The sequence below is a fragment of the Xyrauchen texanus genome, chromosome 41 (assembly GCF_025860055.1).
Source record: "Xyrauchen texanus isolate HMW12.3.18 chromosome 41, RBS_HiC_50CHRs, whole genome shotgun sequence".
NCBI lineage: Eukaryota > Metazoa > Chordata > Actinopteri > Cypriniformes > Catostomidae > Xyrauchen > Xyrauchen texanus.
In genome coordinates this window covers 34,915,876-34,937,107 of record NC_068316.1, presented here as the reverse complement: position 1 = coordinate 34,937,107, position 21,232 = coordinate 34,915,876, and the positions used below count along the sequence as shown (strand labels likewise).

At 38.8% G+C, this 21,232-nt stretch overlaps 1 protein-coding gene across 1 annotated transcript in view; it reads right to left on the bottom strand.

The window, feature by feature from the left end:
- The window catches only part of tmx3b (thioredoxin related transmembrane protein 3b), a 212,061-nt gene extending 199,043 nt beyond the window's left edge, over positions 1 to 13,018 (bottom strand). The window contains exons 1-2 of the mRNA XM_052114024.1: positions 12,958 to 13,018; positions 12,810 to 12,870 (exon numbers count right to left, since the gene is read on the bottom strand). Of these exons, the coding sequence (XP_051969984.1) occupies positions 12,810 to 12,870; positions 12,958 to 12,997 (101 nt within the window). The 5' untranslated portion in view covers positions 12,998 to 13,018. The remainder of the gene's footprint in view (positions 1 to 12,809; positions 12,871 to 12,957) is intronic.
- Between the last annotated feature and the right edge of the window lie 8,214 nt (positions 13,019 to 21,232).

Here is a 21,232-nt window from a genome sequence, read left to right as displayed (position 1 = left end):
TATTGACCAGGCAAGGTTTTGTTTATTCAGTTGCCATGACAACTAGGTTTGCGCATACACGCCTTCCAAGGACTTCTGAGAACAGAGCGCGAAATTGCGACGCTACAGCCCGGATTAGCTACTGTCTGATTCCATTCAGTTTTGCCTAATCCGGGCAGTAGTATCGCAAAAGTAGTATCAAGTGCAAGTCAGACAGAAACTAAAAGAAGGAAAGACATTATATTTATTTTTATTAAAATTTAACGAAAGTACATTAAAATGTTGTGCGATCTACCAGCATTGCCTTTGCGATCGACTGGTAGATCGCGATCGACGTATTGGGCACCCCTGTCATAGTCTTCAGGTTTAGCTAATTACACTCAGTTCAGTAAGTAGCCTTTTTAGGATCACACTATCCATGTTTCCATCCAATGATTTTATGTGAAAAAAGTTTTAACGCATCAAATAAAGCTGATGGAAACGTACGTTATAGCTAAAATGTCACATATGTCGACATAACATTTTTCCGTTTCATTCAAGTGCATAGACTATGTTGATACATGTTTTATCTATGGTCGCGAAAAAATGGTTTGGAAACACTTTTTGTCAATAAAATTGACATTAACGCAAAAATGTAGTGTCACATGACAGAATGTACCCCAATCATTAGCCTGTGTTAATCATGACGACAGTATTGAAAGCCAATTTATTCTACGTGATTATGGATAGCTCTTTACGACATATAGAGCCGATCTTCAAACGTGACATTTCCAGGAGCGCCAACACATATCTCGTGCTCATTGAACAAATGAATGGCCACTGTTTGCGATTCATTTAATTGCAGTATCCATCCGTTTAAGTTGCTTTTCCACACCACTCCAAAAAATAGATGGCAGTCACGGAATTAGCCCACAGTACAAAAAAAAAAAATTCTGTGCATAAAGATTTTTAAATTAAGAATACACAAAACTAGGTGAAAAGCTTCAGAATGGCTTTTTTTTTTTTTTTTGGAACAGCCCAATTCTCTTAAATTAATGTTCAGTCTACTTTTGAAAACAATGCCGGCAAAATCCCCTGTATTAAATTAAATAAATTACCAAATGAAAAAAAATAATTTTTTAGACCTACATATGCCTTTTCTCAAACTTATATTAGCTTTATCCTGTTCTGTAGAATAAAGTCGGCTGAATGACATTTTCAGAATGTTCTGCACTTTTTTTCCAAGACTATAAACTATCAGAGCTATTTGTCCAATGAGGAGTTCACTTTCAGAAAACTAGCTTTTAAACGTTTAATATTTTAAATCTAACCCTCTTTACCTCGGAAAGCATTTACTGCTTCTTCAGAAAATATACATTTGCATTTTGAAGCTAAAATAAATAAACTGACATAATGCAGTTGTGATGGTGATGCTTTTGATTAGATGATTGTTAAAAACATTGAATACCAGAAATGTATCATATGTAAACCCTGATAACACCACAATTTTTTTTTTCTTTAATAGCTGTGCACACCGCATATACACATCGATTGATGGTCCTTATACAGAGACAGAGAGTTTCTGCCACTACTTGGTGCAGGTTGCCAGCTTGAACAGGGCCATGACGATCCGCTTTCAGGTCGGAACTGGTGCCAACCTGCGATAGGTGCAACATCAGGACCAATATTACGGTCCTATCAGAAGGGCAACAGTTCCCTTTTGGTTGCAATTCCTCCTCTTCTGATTGCTTTTGTGAAATTAAAATGATAGTAAACTGGCTAGGATGAATTCAATTAATTCTCAATCTCCCCATTTTACCAAAACTTCGGAGGAAAAAAATTAGGGACATCTGGGAGGCAAATTAGCGACAAACACACATTTCTGAATGGAAACAGCTTCAGGGCAGAAACCAAAACGTATTCGACAACGTGTTTTTTTTAGGCACGACGTCATCACACACCCTTTTTATCGATAACAGGCCATTTGAATGGAAAAGGGTTTCGCATTTTCACTTTGTCGATAACAAAAAAGCGTGAAAGGTGGATGGAATCTAGGCTACTGACAGCTTCCTAGCAACTAGATGGACTTACCCTAGCAAACTTATAACAAACCACATATCTCCGCACCACAAGAGCATAGAGACTTCAACTTTGGCTTATTTGACTCAGACCAGCAAAGAGCCTTTTAAATATCATGCTAGACAAAACTTAGCCAACCACCATTTAGTGCAGCCTAGCAACCATTGAATTCCTCAAAAATGAGCTTAGATGGACATCTCCAGAACATCATAGAGACTTCCAGTTTCATTCATTTGACTCAGGGTAGTAAGGAACCTTTTGAGTATCACCTTAGTAACTGCCTAGCAACCAGGTGGGGTTACCCTAGCAACAAAACATACAGTACTGTGCAAAAGTATTAGGCACTTAAGATGCTTCACAAAAACATTTGTCTTAAGATGGTTATTTATATCTTCAGCTTTAGTATGTCAATAGAAAAAATACATTTCAGACTCTCAAACATTACTTTTGCAAATAGAAAAGATTAGAATAGAAGAACAGGGCACTCTGCAAGAGATTTCATTGCCCTCAAAGTAGGGCTGGGACGGTTACCGCAATACCGCGGTCACGTGACTCCAACCGCGGGTCTGAGCTTGTCACCGTCGTCACCGCAAAAAAACAAAAAAAACATTGGCCTGCACATGTGTGCACGTTGTGTCCAATGACATGGATTCGTTGTGTCTAATGACATGGATTCATTGATTCTAATGATATGGATTATGTCTAATGATATTAGCCTACATGGATTCAAGGTTTTCTAAACAAAACTTATCAAAATATGGAGCAAATCCGACCTTTCGCGAGTTGGGGAGCGCAATGTTCCATGACACATAATAACATTGCATTTGTATTAGAGATGCGCGGGTGGGCTATTATTATTTAATCCGCAACCGCATCACAAAACTCATCTGTCCGCACCAACGTTTTTTGATAAATTTTCAAAACCGCATCCATGGCGCTGACTGTTTTAAGGTCTGAGCGATGCAAGGCGCTGCTGCCGTGAGGCTAGAAAGCTCTTGGCTGTTCTAGAAAGGAGACTGATCCAATGCAGCAAAGATATTTTAAAGGCTAAAGTCCCTAGTAGGCTATAGCCTATTGGCTATGTTGTATCCCCAGAATATCAGCAGTGAAGTCCGTTTCCGATTGGCGCACAGGGATAAAAATAAATAAATAAATAGTAACGCACATCGGCAAACCTGACTACTAGGCTACTGTAGCCTAAAATTTTATCATTTTGTTTTGAATTTTGTTTAAAATGCATTTTAAGATTTCTATTTATTTCTCATGTCTGTGAGGCAGTAGGCCTAGCCGCCGAGTTTCGGTTCATTTATGAGAGAGCTCACGCAGCAAGAGATCGCATCGGCGCTTCCACGTCCTGCTGCTGATTATATGTCTGCTATATTTGCTTCTTATTTATTAATTCCAGGCAATTAGTTAATGAAACAGTGATTAAAATTAAGATACAATTTATACAAAACGAAATTTTAAGTTAAAGAAAGGCTTTCTACAAAACAAAACTTAATAAAGTGGTCAAAATCATGTCTGACCCACCTTCAATGCTGAATGTATCTGAGAATAATCTTAAATAAGGAAATCTATACAGTGATTAGTTCATGCCAAATTACTGCTTGATGAAAATTTGACTATTTAAAATTGTGCTCGTTTTTTTTCTTTGGATGTAGGTGACAATATTTAAAGTCTGTCTATCAAAAGCGACTTCTGATGTGTGCGCCAAAGTCTGTCGGGGGGGGGGGACTTCTCTGATCCAATGTAATGTATTTAATGCGGTTTACCACTATACCGCGGGAATATCTTGCTTTTCAACCGCGGTTAGAAAAAATCCATACCATAACATTGGTATGGATGGTAACTGCCTAGCAACCAGATGGGGTTATCTTCGCATCAAAGTAACAAATCACATATCTCTGCACCAGAACATTGCAGAGACTTCCGGTTTCTTTCATTATACTCAGGGTTGCAAGGAGCCTTTTTAGCGTCACCTTGCTAACTGCCTAACAACCAGATGGGGTCAACCTATCAACCAAGTAACAAATCACATATCTCTGTATCAGAACATCATAGAGAATTCCTGGTTGGGTCATTTCCAACATTTGCTTAATAATTATTGATTTTTGTTACAGCACCTTTAATTTTCTGGTTGCCAGTTTGTCACAATAAAAGCCTGCTTGGAATTTTCAGAGATGAAAATTCGTGACATCACACAAACATATCGGTACCACGAAAATGTACAAAGTTAATTATAAACATTTAATTTTATTAAATATTATCGATCATATTCAAAGTTTCTACATTACACTATATTAAAGCTAGTTTAATAAATGTAAAAAAAGTTTTATATACACTGTGTGCCCAATTATTAGGCAAATTGTATTCCTCAGGATTAATTTTATTGTTGAACAAACACAATGCTCTCAGTCAATCCAAAATGTTATTTAAACTCAAACCTGAATGTTTAAAGAAAAAGTGAGTTTTGTTTTTCTCAGGAGAATATATACAAAAATGTATTCTAATTACAAAAATAATTTCTCCAAACTCAAATATTTATTCTCAATTTTTAGAGTAGGTGCAACAAATAAGTAACACAAAATGACAATTAAATAAAATTTTTGGCCTTTCAAAAACATTCAGTGACCAATATAGCCACCCTTCTTTTCAATAACTACCATGAGCCTTACATCCATGGTCTGGCAGTTTCTTGATCGGTTCACAATCAACATTCACAGAATCTGCAACCACAGCCTCCCAAATGCTGTTCAAATAGGTGTATTGTCACTGTAAATCTCACGTTTGAGAAGACCCCACAAGTTCTCAATAGGATATAAGTCACATGAGGAAGGAAGCCAAGTCCTTATTTGGGCATCTTTGAGGCCCTTGCTGGCTAGCCAAGCGGTGGAGTACTTGGATGCATGTGATGGAGCATTGCCCTTTCCTTCGTGTGTTTTTTTGCACCCCAGTTGACTATTCGCAACAAAACGTTTGATTGTCCGGTGATCACGCCTCAATTGTTTGGCTATTTCAAGAGTGTTGCATCCGTTTGAACGGCATTTTACAATATTTGACATTTCAGTGTCAGTTAAATCTCTTTTTTGGCCCATACAAGAGGTAATGAATCTGCCTAATAATTATGCACACCTTGGTAAAAGTTGTTAGTCACTTTTGCCACACCCTCCCTCATTACACAAATACTTACCACCTGAAAAAAATTTAATCCAATAAGCGTTCAAGTTTATATGGTTTGGAGTTGGAAAATGTGCATGGAAAAAATAAGATCAGCTCACTTGCCTAATAATTGGGCATGCAGTGTATAGGCCTTCCTAATTAAGGCTAACTTGAAATATTTTGCGTGTTATCCTACTGATTAAGTACAGTCAAATCTTTGAATTTCTGAAGACAAACAAAGCCAGTTACTTTTTCCAACAATCAAAGAGCAGATTCTAGAACAGATTTTACACCAAAGAAAAAGTTGCCATAGTTTCATTGGTGTCAAGTGATATTTGTAACTAGATCACAGGTAGTCACTGGTAAAAACCAAGCATGGCTCCTCACTAAGATAGTAAGTAACTTCAACAAAACAAACTATGGCATTTTTATTATGAAATGACAGAAACTATCAAATTAGAAACTATAAGAACAAAACTGATTTTTTTTTAAACTGACTGTAATAGAAATTAATAATTTAATAGGAATATATAAATAATATAAAAAAAAGTTTAGTATGAATATAACACATTGCACATCTGCCAAAATACCATTGTTAACACTATACTGCCCTACAAAGGCAAAACGCCGTAACATCATGTTTGGTCAAAAATGAGTTAATGTCATTTTTGGGGTATTCAAGACCTCCTTTATCATGTGAATAAATATCGTGAGTCAATTTGATTGTTTTAACGAGAAATTAAAGGGCTATGACAACCGTAACATCCAAAACCATACGAGAAACCACAGCAGAACGCCGTAACAGTTGTTAACAGTTGCTCTTAGCCTTTGTTCCGCAACGCTTAAGTTGAGTTAAGGTGTTCTGACTTTGTTTCGCCTGGCATCAAGAGAGATGTTACGGTGCCGCTGTGATGTTACTGTACTCTGGCTTTGTCATACTGTCAAAGATTACCGCTCTTTTATTGTCACCAAACCGCGTAACATACACACGACACATCTTTGAAATAAAGTGTAGACTGCCGACTGCTTGTTTGTATTATTACTCTGTGATAGCGATGTGATTGACAGATCTGAACCATCGCCCTATGTCAGTGACAGCCCGGAGCTTGCTAAATTTAATCTGTCTCACGTAAATTAGCGCTAACGTTGACGCCGACACAAAAATTAGCTTTCAGTAAGATTTTATTTGGGCGCAGTAAAAAACTTGGAATGAGCAGTCTCTAATCTCTAATGTATTGGTCTAATGTTTAATTAATTATTACTCTATATCTTGCATTTAAATACATATACCTTTGTATTCAATTATAATTCAGTTATCTTTATTGTGAAAATATTTATTGTATTTATTCATACTGTACATACTGTACTGCAAAGTAACTTATCTGTTATACTGTTTAACTGTGTTAGTGTTGCCGCACTATCCTGATCATTATAGCACTAAATAGGAACAACCAAAGGTCTTCTATATAATTTAAAACAAATACCATGATGACTAGACCTTGGTTAGGTGTTCTTATACTGGATGCAAGTATGGTGAACAGTAAGTAAATATTGATTATGTGTCAGTTACGGCCTTTTGCCTTTGCATGACTCCTGATTTTTGGCACATGATACAAAGGCAGAGTACAGTAACTGCCAAACAAGGGTCAAAGGTCAATTTTGAGCTCAAGATTTTTTGCATACAAACATTTCTTCAGTATAGCAACTAGTTGTGAAATTTTGGGAGTCCTACCTATAATACTTTTGTCTGGACAAAACAGAAACTTTAAAGTAATTTTTCTCAGTTTCACACTCTAGTGAGTTAAGGTCTTTTGCTTTTGCAGGGCAGTATAGTTAATCCAAGGTATAATTTTGTTAGGGAGGTGATGTGTGGATTGTACAGCCTTATAATTTATGTTCTGGTCAGTGTTGTTTATAATGGTGTGCTGTTCAACATGGTTTAAACTCATTAAGTCACCAAGACAAGAGACACTAAGGGTTTCATAGGTGTTTTCCACAACCAAATTCGAATGGGTTTCGTACCATGCGTCCCACAGGGTGCCAATCTACCGAGCCAATAAGTATGTGTTCAATCGGTGTCAAGCTAAATGCACCCTGTGCATTCCGATGAAATGTTGTGCCGTTCACCACAGAACAAATAGGCTGTGTTCTAAATGCCTCACTACCATATTACTCTTTCTGTTATATCTGTGTTAGGCAAAAAATTGTGAGTAGTATGGATAGTATGCCATTGTGAACACGGCCATAGACTCAAGAGCGCGGGGCTCATGAATCGAAGTGATGCACGATGCGTGAATTAATTAGTCTTTTTTTTAGTCGGCTCTTCTCAATGAACAGGTCTAACGTGCAGGATTAATTGTTTGAAACTCTTTGTCAAGAAGTAAAACAGTAACAGTATGCTTAGAAGAAAGAGAACAAAAACAATGCTGAACGAAGTGGATATTTACTTACAATTAATTGAAACAAAACATGTTGCATTCAATTGTCTGCCAGTGATGAAGATCATGTGCAAGTACGACTGCAGCCTGTGAAAGATTGTCTACTGCAGGTAAAGGTACTTGCTAAATACAGTGCATCCGTAAAGTATTCACAGCGCTTCACTTTTTCTAAATTTTGTTATGTTACAGCCTTATTCCAAAATGGATTAAATTCATGTTCCTAAAAATTCTACAAACAATACCCCATAATGACAACGTGACAGAGGTTTGTTTGAAATCTTTGCAAATTTAAAAGAAATAACAAATATAAAATCACATGTACATAAGTATTCACAGCCTTTGCTTAATAGTTTGTTGAAGCACCTTTGGCACAATTACAGCCTCAAGTCTTTTTGTTTATGACGCTACAAGCTTAGCACATTTTTTTTGGGCAGTTTCTCCCAATTCTTCTTTGCAGGAACTCTCAAGCTCCATCAGGTTGGATGGGGAGCGTAAACAGCCATTTTCAGATCTTCATGGCTTGGTTTTTGCTCTGACATGCACTGTTAACTGTGGGACCTTATATAGACGTGTGTGCCTTTCCAAATCAAGTCCAATTAACTGAATTTACCACAGGTGGACACCAATCAAGTAGTAGAAACATCTCAAGGATGATCAGTGGAAACAGGATGCACTTGAGCTCAATTTGGAATGTTATGGCAAAGGCTGTGAATACTTATGTACATGTGATTTTTTTATTTTTAATAAAATTGCAAAGATTTTAAACAAACTTCTTTCAAGTTTTCATTATGGGGTATTGTTTGTAGAATTTTGAGGAAAATAATGAATGTAATCAATTTTGGAATAAGGCTATAACGTAACAAAATGTGGAAAAAGTGAAGCCCTGTGAATACTTTCCGGATGCACCGTAAAAGATTATCCAAACACTAACATTACATGAAAGTGCTTAAAAGTACCAAAACCAAACCAATACCATGTTTTTTGGACATGTTATCTGGAGAAGCCTTAAATAGCACATAAATACCATGAAATAGGCCTACTGTATTATAAATAAACCATAGTTTTTTAAAATATTGTACCATCACTGCACCATGATAGTGCAACAGCAGACTTTTGAGAAAGGACATTTTGATAAACTTCATCTTGTGCTGTGTTATGTGAAAAGGTGACAAAATGTTTTTAGTCCATTCATTAATGCTACACAATATACAGTATAGAGGTTATTAAAGAAAATGTTCAAATAATGCTCCTAAAATCATCAGAAATGAATGCGTTGGTGATTTTTTTGCAAAATGAATAAATAAAATAATTTGAAACCCCCTACAACATCATAGTACAATAGACTGTGTACTTGATGGGCACTAGACTCCCCAGTAATGATAAAAGCCCATAAATGTGCCTATAGTGAAATATACTGTACAATGCGCATAGATCTTTAGGGCAGTGTCTTTTTTTTTTTTTTTACATCTTAGACCACTTGACTTGGTTTATGTGCACTTTACATTAAAGGTATTCCTATAAAGTGATAACCACTTATGATGCCAACTTCAGAAGCACTTAAATATTTATTCCCAACATTGCAATAATTAATGTTTTGCTGGATTGGGTTTATGCACAATAGGATGTATTTTGTGTTAATTTGTACTTTTTGTAAAAAGTCATATATAGCTGGGGGGGTGCATGCACACCCTAGGTGGCACATGCACACCTAGGGTGTGCATGTGCCAGTGTTAAGTTGTGTCATGGATAAATGAACCATGTGAAATGTCAATTGTGGTGCAGTGCCACTCCGCCTGCTTTGAAATGGTGAGAAGCACTAAAGATATGACATTAACTTCATATAAATAATGACACATTTATTTAAAAAAAACAATCATGTGTTAAAGACATGTTTTAGGAAAGTTGGTTTTAGTAAATGTTCTTGAATATACTCAAACCTGATCAGGACACAATTATACACAAGTATATACACAATGGTAAGGTTTGTAAATATGTAAAATATTTTTTAATATTGTGGCACACAGCTTGCCAAATGAATGCTTAATTTCACAATCTATAGCTGTGGTAATATACTATTTTATGTTACATATGATTTAAAAGTCATTAAATGTTGCATTTAAAAAGTTAGATTGAAATACATCTTAAGAGGATATTGTAGGATTTCACATGCTAACAAAATTATCATAATACGAGTTTCCCACTCGGAAGTTGCACATGTACAACCCCTCAAGTCGTAATTACGACTGGGAAACTGCGAGATTGCTGGCTTCATGTGCTATCGGAATTATCCTACTTCCCACTTCTGAAGTGGAAATTATGAGTATGTCGCATTCAATTGGTTTATTGTCAGAAAGAACAGGAAACATGAATGGCAGATTTAATTTTTTTTTTTTTTGAGAAACTTTTATTTTGACAGCATAATGCTCCATTAGCTTGCTGATGATAATAGAATTTTGGAATAAAATACAAACACAAGCTAATTAGTGCTGCATCTAACGATTATTTTTATAACCCACTATAAAATTGATAGCACTTACCAGTTACAAATAACTTGCTCTTATCATCTGATCGCGGCTGAATTTCTCTTCTAGTGCTTTTAGATCTTAGTGCTGCATTCGACAAGATAGATCACAACATTCTCTTGAATAAGCTAAAGAATTATGTTGGCATTTGTGGAGTTGCATTAGCATGGTTTAGGTCATATTTAGCAGACCGCTACCATTTTGTCTATGTAAATGAGGAATTGTCAAACCAAACAAAAGTAAAATATGGAGTGCCACAGGGATCAGTTTTAGGGCTTCTGCTTTTCTCCATGTATATGCTTCCCCTGGGAGAGATTATCAGGAATCATGGAATAAGTTTCCACTGTTATGCCAACGATACACAACTTTATATTTCTTCAAAACCTGATGAGGATTCACAATTCTCGAAATTAGCAGTGTATCAATGAAATAAAAGATTGGATGGCCAGAAATGTCCTTCTCAATTCTGACAAAACAGAGGTACTAATTATTGGACCAAAAAACTCTAAAAATAAGCCACTACAATATAATTTGACTCTTGATGGATGAACTGTCACATCATCTTCAACAGCGAAGAGCTTATGTGTTATATTTTATACCAATCTGTCCTTTGAAAATCAAATTACAAATGTTTGTAGAACAGCATTCTTCCAACTAAGAAATATTGCTAAAGTAAGGCACATGCTCTCTGTTGCTGATGCCGAAAAACTAATTAATGTGTTCATGACCTCAAGACTAGATTATTGTAATGCATTACTGGGAGGATCAATAAATAAACTTCAATTGGTTCAAAATGCAGCAGCCAGAGTTCTAACGAGAACTACGAAATGTGATCATATTACCCCCATTTTATCATCGTTACATTGGCTACCTGTTAAATTCCGTATTCATTTAAAAATTCTGTTAACTACGTACAAAGCTTTGAATGGTCAAGCTCCACAGTACTTAAGTGACCTTCTACCATGCTATATTCATCACGTTCATTACGATCGCAAAATTCTGGCCTGTTAATAGTTCCTAGAATATCAAAATCCACAAAAGGAGGTAGATCCTTTTCATATTTGGCTCCTAAACTATGGAATAGTCTCCCTAACACTGTTCGAGATGCAGACACACTCCCTCAGTTTGGGGAGAGGACTTGAGTGGATTATTTTCACGGTTGCTGTCACGTAATATATTCTGGTTACGGGACGAATTCTATTCATACTGCTTCTAGCATACCAACAGCGTACTGTTTTACCAGCTGAGAAGTGTGTTTCTCATCAAATACAGTACATACTGTGATAGTGCATTTTTGAATGCAGGGTAAACATCTTATGTTGCTTCTCGGGTATATGGTCTGCATTTATATAGCGCTTTTTTTAACCTCAGCGGTTTTCAAAGCACTTTACACTATGACTTATTCACCCATTCAAACATACACTCACACACCGATGACGGTAGAGATGCCATGCAAGGCACTGGGAGCAACTTGGGGTTCAGTGTCTTGCCCAAGGACACTTCGGCATGTGGGCCAGGGATCGAACCGCCAACCCTGAGATTAGTGGCCAACCCGCTCTACCACCTGAGCCACAGCCGCCCCAGGTAAATGCATCTTATTTTAAGGATTTTTAGATATGAAATATTTAATATTATATTCAACATTAGGTTTAAGCTGTTTGAAAAGTTTGGAGTGCGTCTGTGAGCTGTGTTCTTCCTCTCCTCAATCAGCGTTGCAGCTCGTGCACCATCTTTAGAGTTTAATGTGAACTCATGCTACGTTAAATAAGATCAAACGGCTATTTGACAATGAAACTTTTTTCAGCCCTAAAGCTATTTTCGTGGTGTAAAAATTTACAAAATGCATCAAATGGTTGATGATATACATAAATGAATATGGCCGAAACTGCAAGCGTTAACAATTAGCTGTATTCCTTTCGCCTTCAGCTTGCTCACTGGGGTTATTAATACAATTATTATTGAATTACTTATTTTTAAACACTATTAACAATTGTATTTTAACAATTGTATTTTGTGTACCTAATTACACAATGATGATTCATCAACATTATAGACATTACAGTTTTATCATCTGTTAATGCCTGAATTTCTGTAAAGCTGCTTTGAAATTATGTGTGTTGTGAAAGGCGCTATACAAATAAAATTGACATGAATATTTAAAAAAATAAAACCGTTAGCAGTCTAACTGAGTAACGTATTATGCTATCAAAATAAAAGTTCCTCAAAAAATATTATGAATGAACCTGGCGTCGTCCATGTTTCCTGTTCTTTCATACAACAAAGCACTTGAACCAGACATACTTGTAATTACCACTTTGGAATCGGATCGGGGGAAGAAAAATGGTTTCGGTGCATCTTTACTTCATGACTGAATTAAGCATTAAGACGCAATGGAGTTTTGTAAAGATATAACCGGCAGCAAGTGATAAAACACAAACTGACACTCCATCACAACTGATTCATCACATTATCCGAATAATGTAAAACTGCATACATAGGCTACTGCAGTCAACGAACAAGATGTCAACTGATCGTATGTGTATAAAGACTCTCATTCTCTCAACACTATAATTTCTATCAGGTGAACTTCAGATCTGTTAAAATATCTCAAAACAATGCACACTGCATGAAAATAAATTAGTATATGTCTTACGTATCATCGAGATCCTGCACCAGCGCGAAAGCCGCCGGACTGAAGAGAAGAGCCGAGAAAACTACAAACACACAACACACACGGGCATGGTTATGTATCAGATAGGATCATTAATATTAGAAATTAAGAGTTTGAACACGTGAAATACCCGCTCCCAGCAGCGCCATCGCTCCCGGTGAGAACAGCATCAACAGGAAATGCAAGCAGAAGTCTAGCGCATGCGCAGTGACGCTGCTGCGCTCTCAATCGAAAGGGAGTGTTTCTCATTTCTGTCCCAAACGGCCAAGAAGACCGATGGGGCGCTAAACTCCGGCCAAGGCTCAGAATTTCACTGTCAAACCAGCCGCGATTAAAACCTGGGATTGGACCTATTGCGATAATTACGGTAATTTGACGTGTTTTCTGACTCTGTTCACGGAGTAGGATAGCGAATCTTACTATAATAACAAAAAAGCGTTTATTAGGTGTTTGTGAGGTGTTGATTAATTTATTTTATTTAGCCTATGTGAAAGGTGTATGTGTTTGAAGCCTTTTGAATAGGGCGGGTGTATGCTTTATAACCGCAATTTACTGCGTTAACATAGATTATATAAAAAATTACTATCAAGGATCTCTCAATGTAAATGTTATTATTATATACCCTGTCATTAACTTTGAATTGTAGGCCTATAGTCCTGTACAAAAATCACAGTAAATATGCATCGTGTTTACGGTTCAGACAATGTACCTTCATATTTTATACTTAATTGAATGCACCTTTCTATAGGTCTCCGAGTGGCTAGCTGGCCAAAAAAAAATAAAAAATGCCAGCTTCAATCGTGAATTCAAATAAGTAGAAAAATGGAAGGTCCTTTTCTTGCAAGGGACCTCCCACACTGTCTGATCCATCAATATAAAGCATATTTACTGTGTCATTTTAGTGTGAAATATGTCAATCCAATACATGGCTGTGGAATAAATCATGCTTCTCAACAACTTCTCTGGTGATGTAATGTGGAATATGAAGGCCTCTTTTACACTTCTTTTGTTGGGGGTAGCTACAACTGTTTCCTGTTCCAAAGATGTTCTAAGGAATGTGTTTTTGTGTCTGTTCTCACGTTTCACACTACCTCGAATGTATGTCACCCCCATATAAGGTAAAGAACTATTTCATTGGTGGGGGTCCAGTGGAATATGGTTTTCTGGACCATATAGCAGAATTGCTGAAGCAATAAACGCAGAGGAAAGGATTTGATACCATTGAGTCTGTGTCAGTTCTTTCTTCCCTCGGCTGAGCCGTATCGAGACGGGGATTGCAGATCAACAAATAAATTAAATACATTGGATGACAAAATTATCTAACAGTTTGGGGGCTCGTCGGGATTTCTCCAGACAGGTAAGACTGATTTAAGTATCAGGTATTCCTGTCTGATGAGAGATTGAATAAAACGTAGTTTAATTTGGCTCTACATTAACTCCATTAATAACGCTGCTCGGGGGCCCCGTCAGAGGGATGATTTTGCCCTATTATGAAATAGGAAGGAGGGTTTTGCTCTATTATAATATAGGGAAAACCCCACAACCGCAGCAGTAGTTTTAAGGATATCCTTATTTTGGTATGAATAAGAAGAGGACGGGAATTGTCCTAAGGAAAAGATGGAACAAATTTGATCTGCATTATTGTTCTGCATGAACTGTGTCGATCGGGAAATTGTTTGTATTATTATTATTATTATTATTATTATTATTATTATTATTATTAAAAAGGGTGACATTGTGGGACAGGAAATAAGTAATCCTCTATCAAAGGAAAATCCCAAATAATGGATGTTTTGCAATAAATAAGATTATAATACTGAGCCATATATCAGCAATTTGGCTGGGTGGTCAGAGAAAGGAGAAAGGAAAAAGGAAGAAAAAAGAAGGAAAAAACGTAATTAGATCAATTCAAGAGTAAATCCAAATCTATGGTTAAGAAGGGTGAAAAGACCCTCAGTGGGATTATAAATACATAAAAGAGTCATATGAGGTGTGGAAGAAAATACAACTATTCTGGGACATAAAGAGACTAATCAAATGCACGCAGCGGTCTCTGTTTCAAAACTAGCCGCCTAAATATGAGATTGTCGTGAACAAAGCTTTAACCCCTAACCACCCAAAGACACCATGCGCACTGTTGTATCCCGATTTAAGACAATTTAAGGGTAACTCATTCGCTGCAGCCGCAGCCGCGGATGTATTCGATTCAGATTCAAAGAAAAATACGAGCAAAGATACAACAGCTGCATTTCCTTTAATCAAGTGCCCAAACGGATATAAAATCGTTTCAATAACATTGTCAGAGACACTGGCTATATGCAAAGAATTACTATATATAAACCGCATACCTTTATCATCGAAACTGGCGCATCTAAAAGTTAATTTACGGCGCATTGCTATGAGGAGTCTATTACGGGACGCACTCTGAACTCTGTGGGAATGAATGGCATTCCTGTGAAGTGTAATATGACACCGAAATTACCCGTAACATCTCCAGATAACACAAACTTGTTTAAAATGCATGATTTTGCCTGACTCGTCTGTAATCCGATGCATAAAATTGGAAAAAAAAAAAAACTTTTGATTTTAACTGATTACTATTGCTGTTTCCCTCAGTATATTCAGTCTGTGTATACAGGACATTACGGAGAAGTTTGCAGCTCAACGTCTGACAACACTTCTGCTGCGAAACAGGAAATGCTCAACGTCGACCCAGCACTATGGGCCGCCCACAAAGATGAGGCGGTCTTTATTGACGTAAGACCATATGTTGCCAAACTGTCTTTAACTTACCAGTATAGCCTACTGCAAACAGTATCCACTTTCCAAAGAAAAGAACAAGGCATTGGATAGCAATGCCTGTAACAAGGTATTTTGAAACATATTCACTCATCATATAAATACTCACTTAATCCTATGAAGAAAGCTAATAATACATGGCGATTAACACAAGATTTGAAAATTTATGACATTGTCACCAGTGGTGCCGGATGTGTGCACTACTATTAACTAAATTCCAGCAGACCACACTCATTTTATTATTATTAATTTGTGTTAATTCAGTGTCAGTTATGCCAATTACACAGCCGCTGTTCACATTCACATATGGAGGCCAATAGTAACAGAATTTAGAGACACGCCTGCTGTGTTCTCTGCTGCAGTGCACGCTACTTTGAAGGACACCACCCACTGAGCAAGCGACGTCTGTGGACATACAAAACAGGTTGATATCTCGTCCGTCCGTCCAGGCCATGATCTGAACGTCCATTGACAGCCAGAATTAGTCGATTAATGACACTGCGAAATTATGTCCCATCAGGCCATAATCTAAACGTCCACTGACAGCCAGAACTCGTTGAGAACAGACGTTCATACTGACAATAATCTAAACGTCCATTGACATCTAAAATTAGTCGATAAATGACGTCAATAAAGATGTCCAATCTGGCCACAATCTAAACGTCCACTGACAGCCAGAACTTGTTCAGAAAAGACATTCATACTGACTATAATCTGTACGTCCGTTGACATCCAGAATTAGTTGATGAATGACGTGAATAAAGATGTCCAATCTGGCCACAATCTATAGGTCCACTGACAGCCAGAACTAGTTCAGAACAGACGTTCATACTGGCTATAATCTGGACGTCCGTTGACATCCAGAATTAGTCGATGAATGACGTGAATAAAGATGTCCAATCTGGCCACAGTCTAAACGTCCACTGACAGCCAGAACTAGTTCAGAACAGACATTCATACTAGCTATAATCTGGACGTCCGTTGACATGCAGAATTAGTCGATGAATGACGTGAATGAAGATGTCCAATTTGGCCACAATCTAAACGTCCGTTAACATCCAGATTTAGTCAATAAATGACAGAAAATATGTTAAGGCCACAATCGAAACGTCATTTATTTATTAAATGCTTGTAGAAGAAAACTACAACAAGTTTGCAAGTACAACAAAAAAATATAACAACCATCGTCATTGTCATAACATTACAACCATAGCTACAGAGTCCCTCAGTCCAGACTAATTTCCTAAAGTCTTTCAATCCAGATTAAGTGCCAAGTCCTTAAACAAAGCCACTGTTCTTATAGCTTTTAAGTTTAGACTCAAAATACATTTTCATTTCATCTATAAATCTTTAAAAAAGAGGATTGCATTTAGAAAATTTACATTTGTGAATGTACAGAACAATCAGAACAGAATGAACAGAAAAATAAGGTTTATAAAATAAATATCACTTTTCTTTTCACATTCATGAAAACCAAAAATTACATTTCTATATGTAAATTCAAAGTTAGGATTCACATAACATTTGATAAAATCACAAATGTCACACCAAAATGTCACTGTGAAAGAGCAGTTCCAAAATAAATGTAACGTATGTAGGGTATCCAGATCAGGTTTGGGGAATGTATGACTAATATTAATGATCGTAATCAATGATTAATCATACGGGTTGACCCGGATACCAATACATACAAAAACGCCCCAAAAAGGGCTTATATAGTCCAGGAGTCTGCTTCAAATATATACAGATAATTAAACACAACGAATTATAATTAATTAGGAATATACATTATATGCAGACAGGCTATAGTAATTTAATTAAACCCGCAATGGAATTGACCCGTAGGCTACCGCAATCAGTCAGTTCGTCCCGCGAACCGCTTTGCTAAATATTTCTGATCAATTCCCTTGAAGGTTTATTCTTAGTTATAAGCTAACTCATCAAAGCACGTTAGCTTACTTTGATAATATCAGCTCGTAGCTTAAAATCGCACATTAAAGAGGCTTTGCTTTATGACCGACAACCACAGACAATCAAGCGTATAATTGATTTTAATACAAGGTACTAGGATATATCACAAACTTAACAAACATTTAACATATAATAAACATAAAATAAACAGAGTAAACACAGTAAGGGAAAGTAAAGAATTATTAGAGGTATGGCAAACTTATTTCAACAATTAACCCTTTGGAGCCAGCAAGGAAATTACACACTGTGATGCATTTGAATTTCAATGGAATAATACTTGCACAATGGGCCTATGTGTGGCTGAGCAAGGCTGCGTGGATGTCGCGTCTCCGTGATGTCCTTGAGATGGGCTTTCCTGTCGGTGTTTCCAGAACGTGGATTGTTCGCGGAAAGTTCGAGGCGTCTTAAGAGTAGCTGTTGAATAGTTGACGAGTTTTCCAGAGAGTTGCAGAAGATCGGGGGAAGAAGGCAAAAATGTAAGATGGCTTGAAGAGATCCAGAAGAAGTTCAAGGGGAAGACGTAAGAGAGGAAGTGGGGAAGTAAGACAGATAAGAGTAAGTTGGGAGTTGGGAGCAGCCAAGAAGAGGGAAGAGAACAAGAGAGATGTTCAGCAGAAGAGGACAAGTCAAAGTTGGAGCTTGACTTTTAAGGCAGGGAGGTCACACCTCCTTTGGGAGAAGTGACCCAATGAGACCCCTCCGTTTTGGGCGCGAGTTGGTTTCTTTGTTCTGCCAAGGCTCTTCATTTGCATACTTATGACCTAGTCCTGGATGTGGTTTGAATCACTCAAACGATGGTAACACATAGCAGAATACGTTTTAATGTGACCATATATATATATTCAGCTAGGACAAGTCGTAAGGTTTAATTTGATACCAAGAAACGTGTATTTAGTACACTTAAAAGTGGATATACGCTCTTAGGCTATTAAATATACGGCCTCAGAGTTTTACTACACAACTAAACAGTCTTACCAGTTTGATCTAACATCAGAAATACACAACATATTAAACATATTTTCTTCAAAATAAGCATTTCTGGGTTTTACATGAAAGGCACACACATTTTTACGTTCAAAGTTTTACATGGTTTTTCTCACATGATAAAACACGAGGATTTGGGGTGTCACATGTGCGGGGGTTTTTTAGAAAGCACCACGAGGATTCTCTGTCAATAGCTGGAGTGTCTCTCTGTCAATAGCGCATTGTACTCAACAGACTAGCTGGTGCCATTTCAGTGATCTTACAGGGGGTTCTTTGTCTTCATGAATCTGGTGAGTTAATGATTATCCTTCATACGCTACAGTCCCCCTTTTCATCAGGTGAAGTCCCTGTTGGAGACATCATCGGACGACAATCATCACAATGGCGGATGGCAGGTGAATCATGAGGGTTTTGTAGCAGGTGGTTATTCGGACGGAGGGCTCAATTCGATGAGGTTCAAAGTGGTCTCTGGCGTAGTCCCCTCTTTCCGGGGGTTCCATCGGAAACTTCCAGACATAGCTTTCATGAGCTTGGCTGTGGATGTTTGCATCTCGTTGAGCCTCCTGTACAGGATGAAGGCCAGGCCTAGTGTCAGGAGGTGGCTGATTCCCATAGAGATACACAGCGCAGTGTCAGCTGCGGTCCAGGCTCGGACAACAGGTGAGGTGGTCAAGATGGGCATTCGAGACAAGGCTTGGAGGGCTGTGTCGATAGGAGCAATGTCAATTAACTGGGAGCCCCCCCTTTCGATCCACAGTTCCAGTTCTGGATCTAGGGTGAGGTTTTGATACTGGAAAAAAGATGGGATTTCCAGTTCTGTTTCGTACTCTTCGCCTGGGAGATGGTATAGTGCTAGGTCATCGAGGTGGAGGATGACACCTTTCGGGACTTGAATCCACATGCTCTGGTTGGGCAAGGTGAGACGGGTGGCAGTGTCATGCCGGTCGTAGGTGAGTGTAGCTGTGCGCACAGGAGTGTTAACGAACCACCTGTCGCCTACGATCTCTTCTTGTGTCTCGGTGACTTGAGTGCAAGGCTTGGCATCGGCGGGGCAGCGGGTATCGCTGCCCAGGTGTTGCAGCCCACAGATTCCGTCAGTGTTGTCTCTGAGGAAGGGTTTACTGGGGCAGAGGTAGTGAATGTCTTTGGTCAACGTGCACATGTGCAGATTTGGGGCCAGGTACAGCTGTGGGTCGCTGTCGTGGTAGGCCACCACATCTGGGGTGTGGATCTTGATGTGCATGTTACATTTCCAAAATCCGATATTGACAATGTCCTTGAGCCGGTAGATTTGGCTTGACTCTATGATGGGTAGGTTCAGGAGAAAACCCACTTCCCTTTGCTCGGGGTCGACGTAGAGTGGGATGGCGCTACCCAGAGAGTAGGCAAGGTGTAGTTGTAACGGGTCAGTCGTGGTGGTGATGGCGGAAGCCAGCACGGTTTGTACAAGGCTTAAGGGTATCAGGTACGGTGGAATTCTACCCATGGCTAGGCTGTCAATGGAGGAGCTCACCTCCCGCAGCATGTCTGTCATCAGGGCTGTGACCAGCTGTGTTTGAGCAAAGTCGTTCTGGATGACAGTAAACAGCTGTTTCATGGAGCTCACTGTCTGGTTCAGCAGAACGCTGTGAGTGTTGAGAATTACCACAGTTCCTCTCAAGGTCTTGCCGATGGTCTGCAGGGATGCACTTTGTGTGGTGAGTTGCTCTTTTAGCTGTTGTTGGGCGAAAGCAAATGTTGCTTTCAGGTGCCAGTGTAGCTCGTCGAGGTACTGGTGAGTGGTGCAGGCTGTGACGAGGCTGGAGTCTCCTGGCTGATACAGCAGATGCAGTGGCAGTGTCATCTGCCGCCCCGTCATTAGTTCTAAGGGAGACACGCGAGTCGAGTCCTGCGGGGTGGCTCTGAGAGCCATTAGCACCAGCGGGAGTTTTACATCCCAGTCCTTCTGATTGGCAGACACGTACTTTTTCAACATACTGACCACGGTTCGATTCGATCGTTCCACTTGGCCAGATGAGATTGGATGATGACTGACGTGTAGTTGAACTTGGACTCCCAGGAGTCTCCAGATCTGTTGCATAATCTCGGCCATAAATTGAGGGCCTCTGTCTGAGTTGACTCTCAGGGGCAGTCCGAACCTGGAGAAGATGTGGTTCATCAGGAGGTATGCCGTTGTCTGGGCAGTGTCGTTGGGTGCTGGAAGACACTCTACCCATTTTGTGAACTGGCACACGACTGTGAGGAAGTATTTGTTGCCCCTCGTCGACCTGGGCAGAGGTCCTACCCAGTCGATTTGGAGGTCTGACCATGGGAATGTGACTCTCCTGCGTTGCAGTGGAGCTATGTGGTTTGGGTTTGCCGGTTGAAACTGGCAGCAAACCAGGCATTCTCTGACATATTCTGTCACATGTTCCTGCATGCGGGGCCAGTATGCCACTTGCTTCAGTGTCTCATAAGTGGCTCTGGCGCCGTGGTGTCCGGCACATGGTGCGTCATGGGCATAACTTAGCATGACCCCCCTTAGGCACTGTGGCACCACAAGCCTTGGTGCTGTGATGTCATCACGTGCATACCACAAAATGTTGGGTATCACACATAGCATGTGCTTTATGTCATGCAGTCGTCTGAGGCACGGGTTGTCAGTGAGGTCA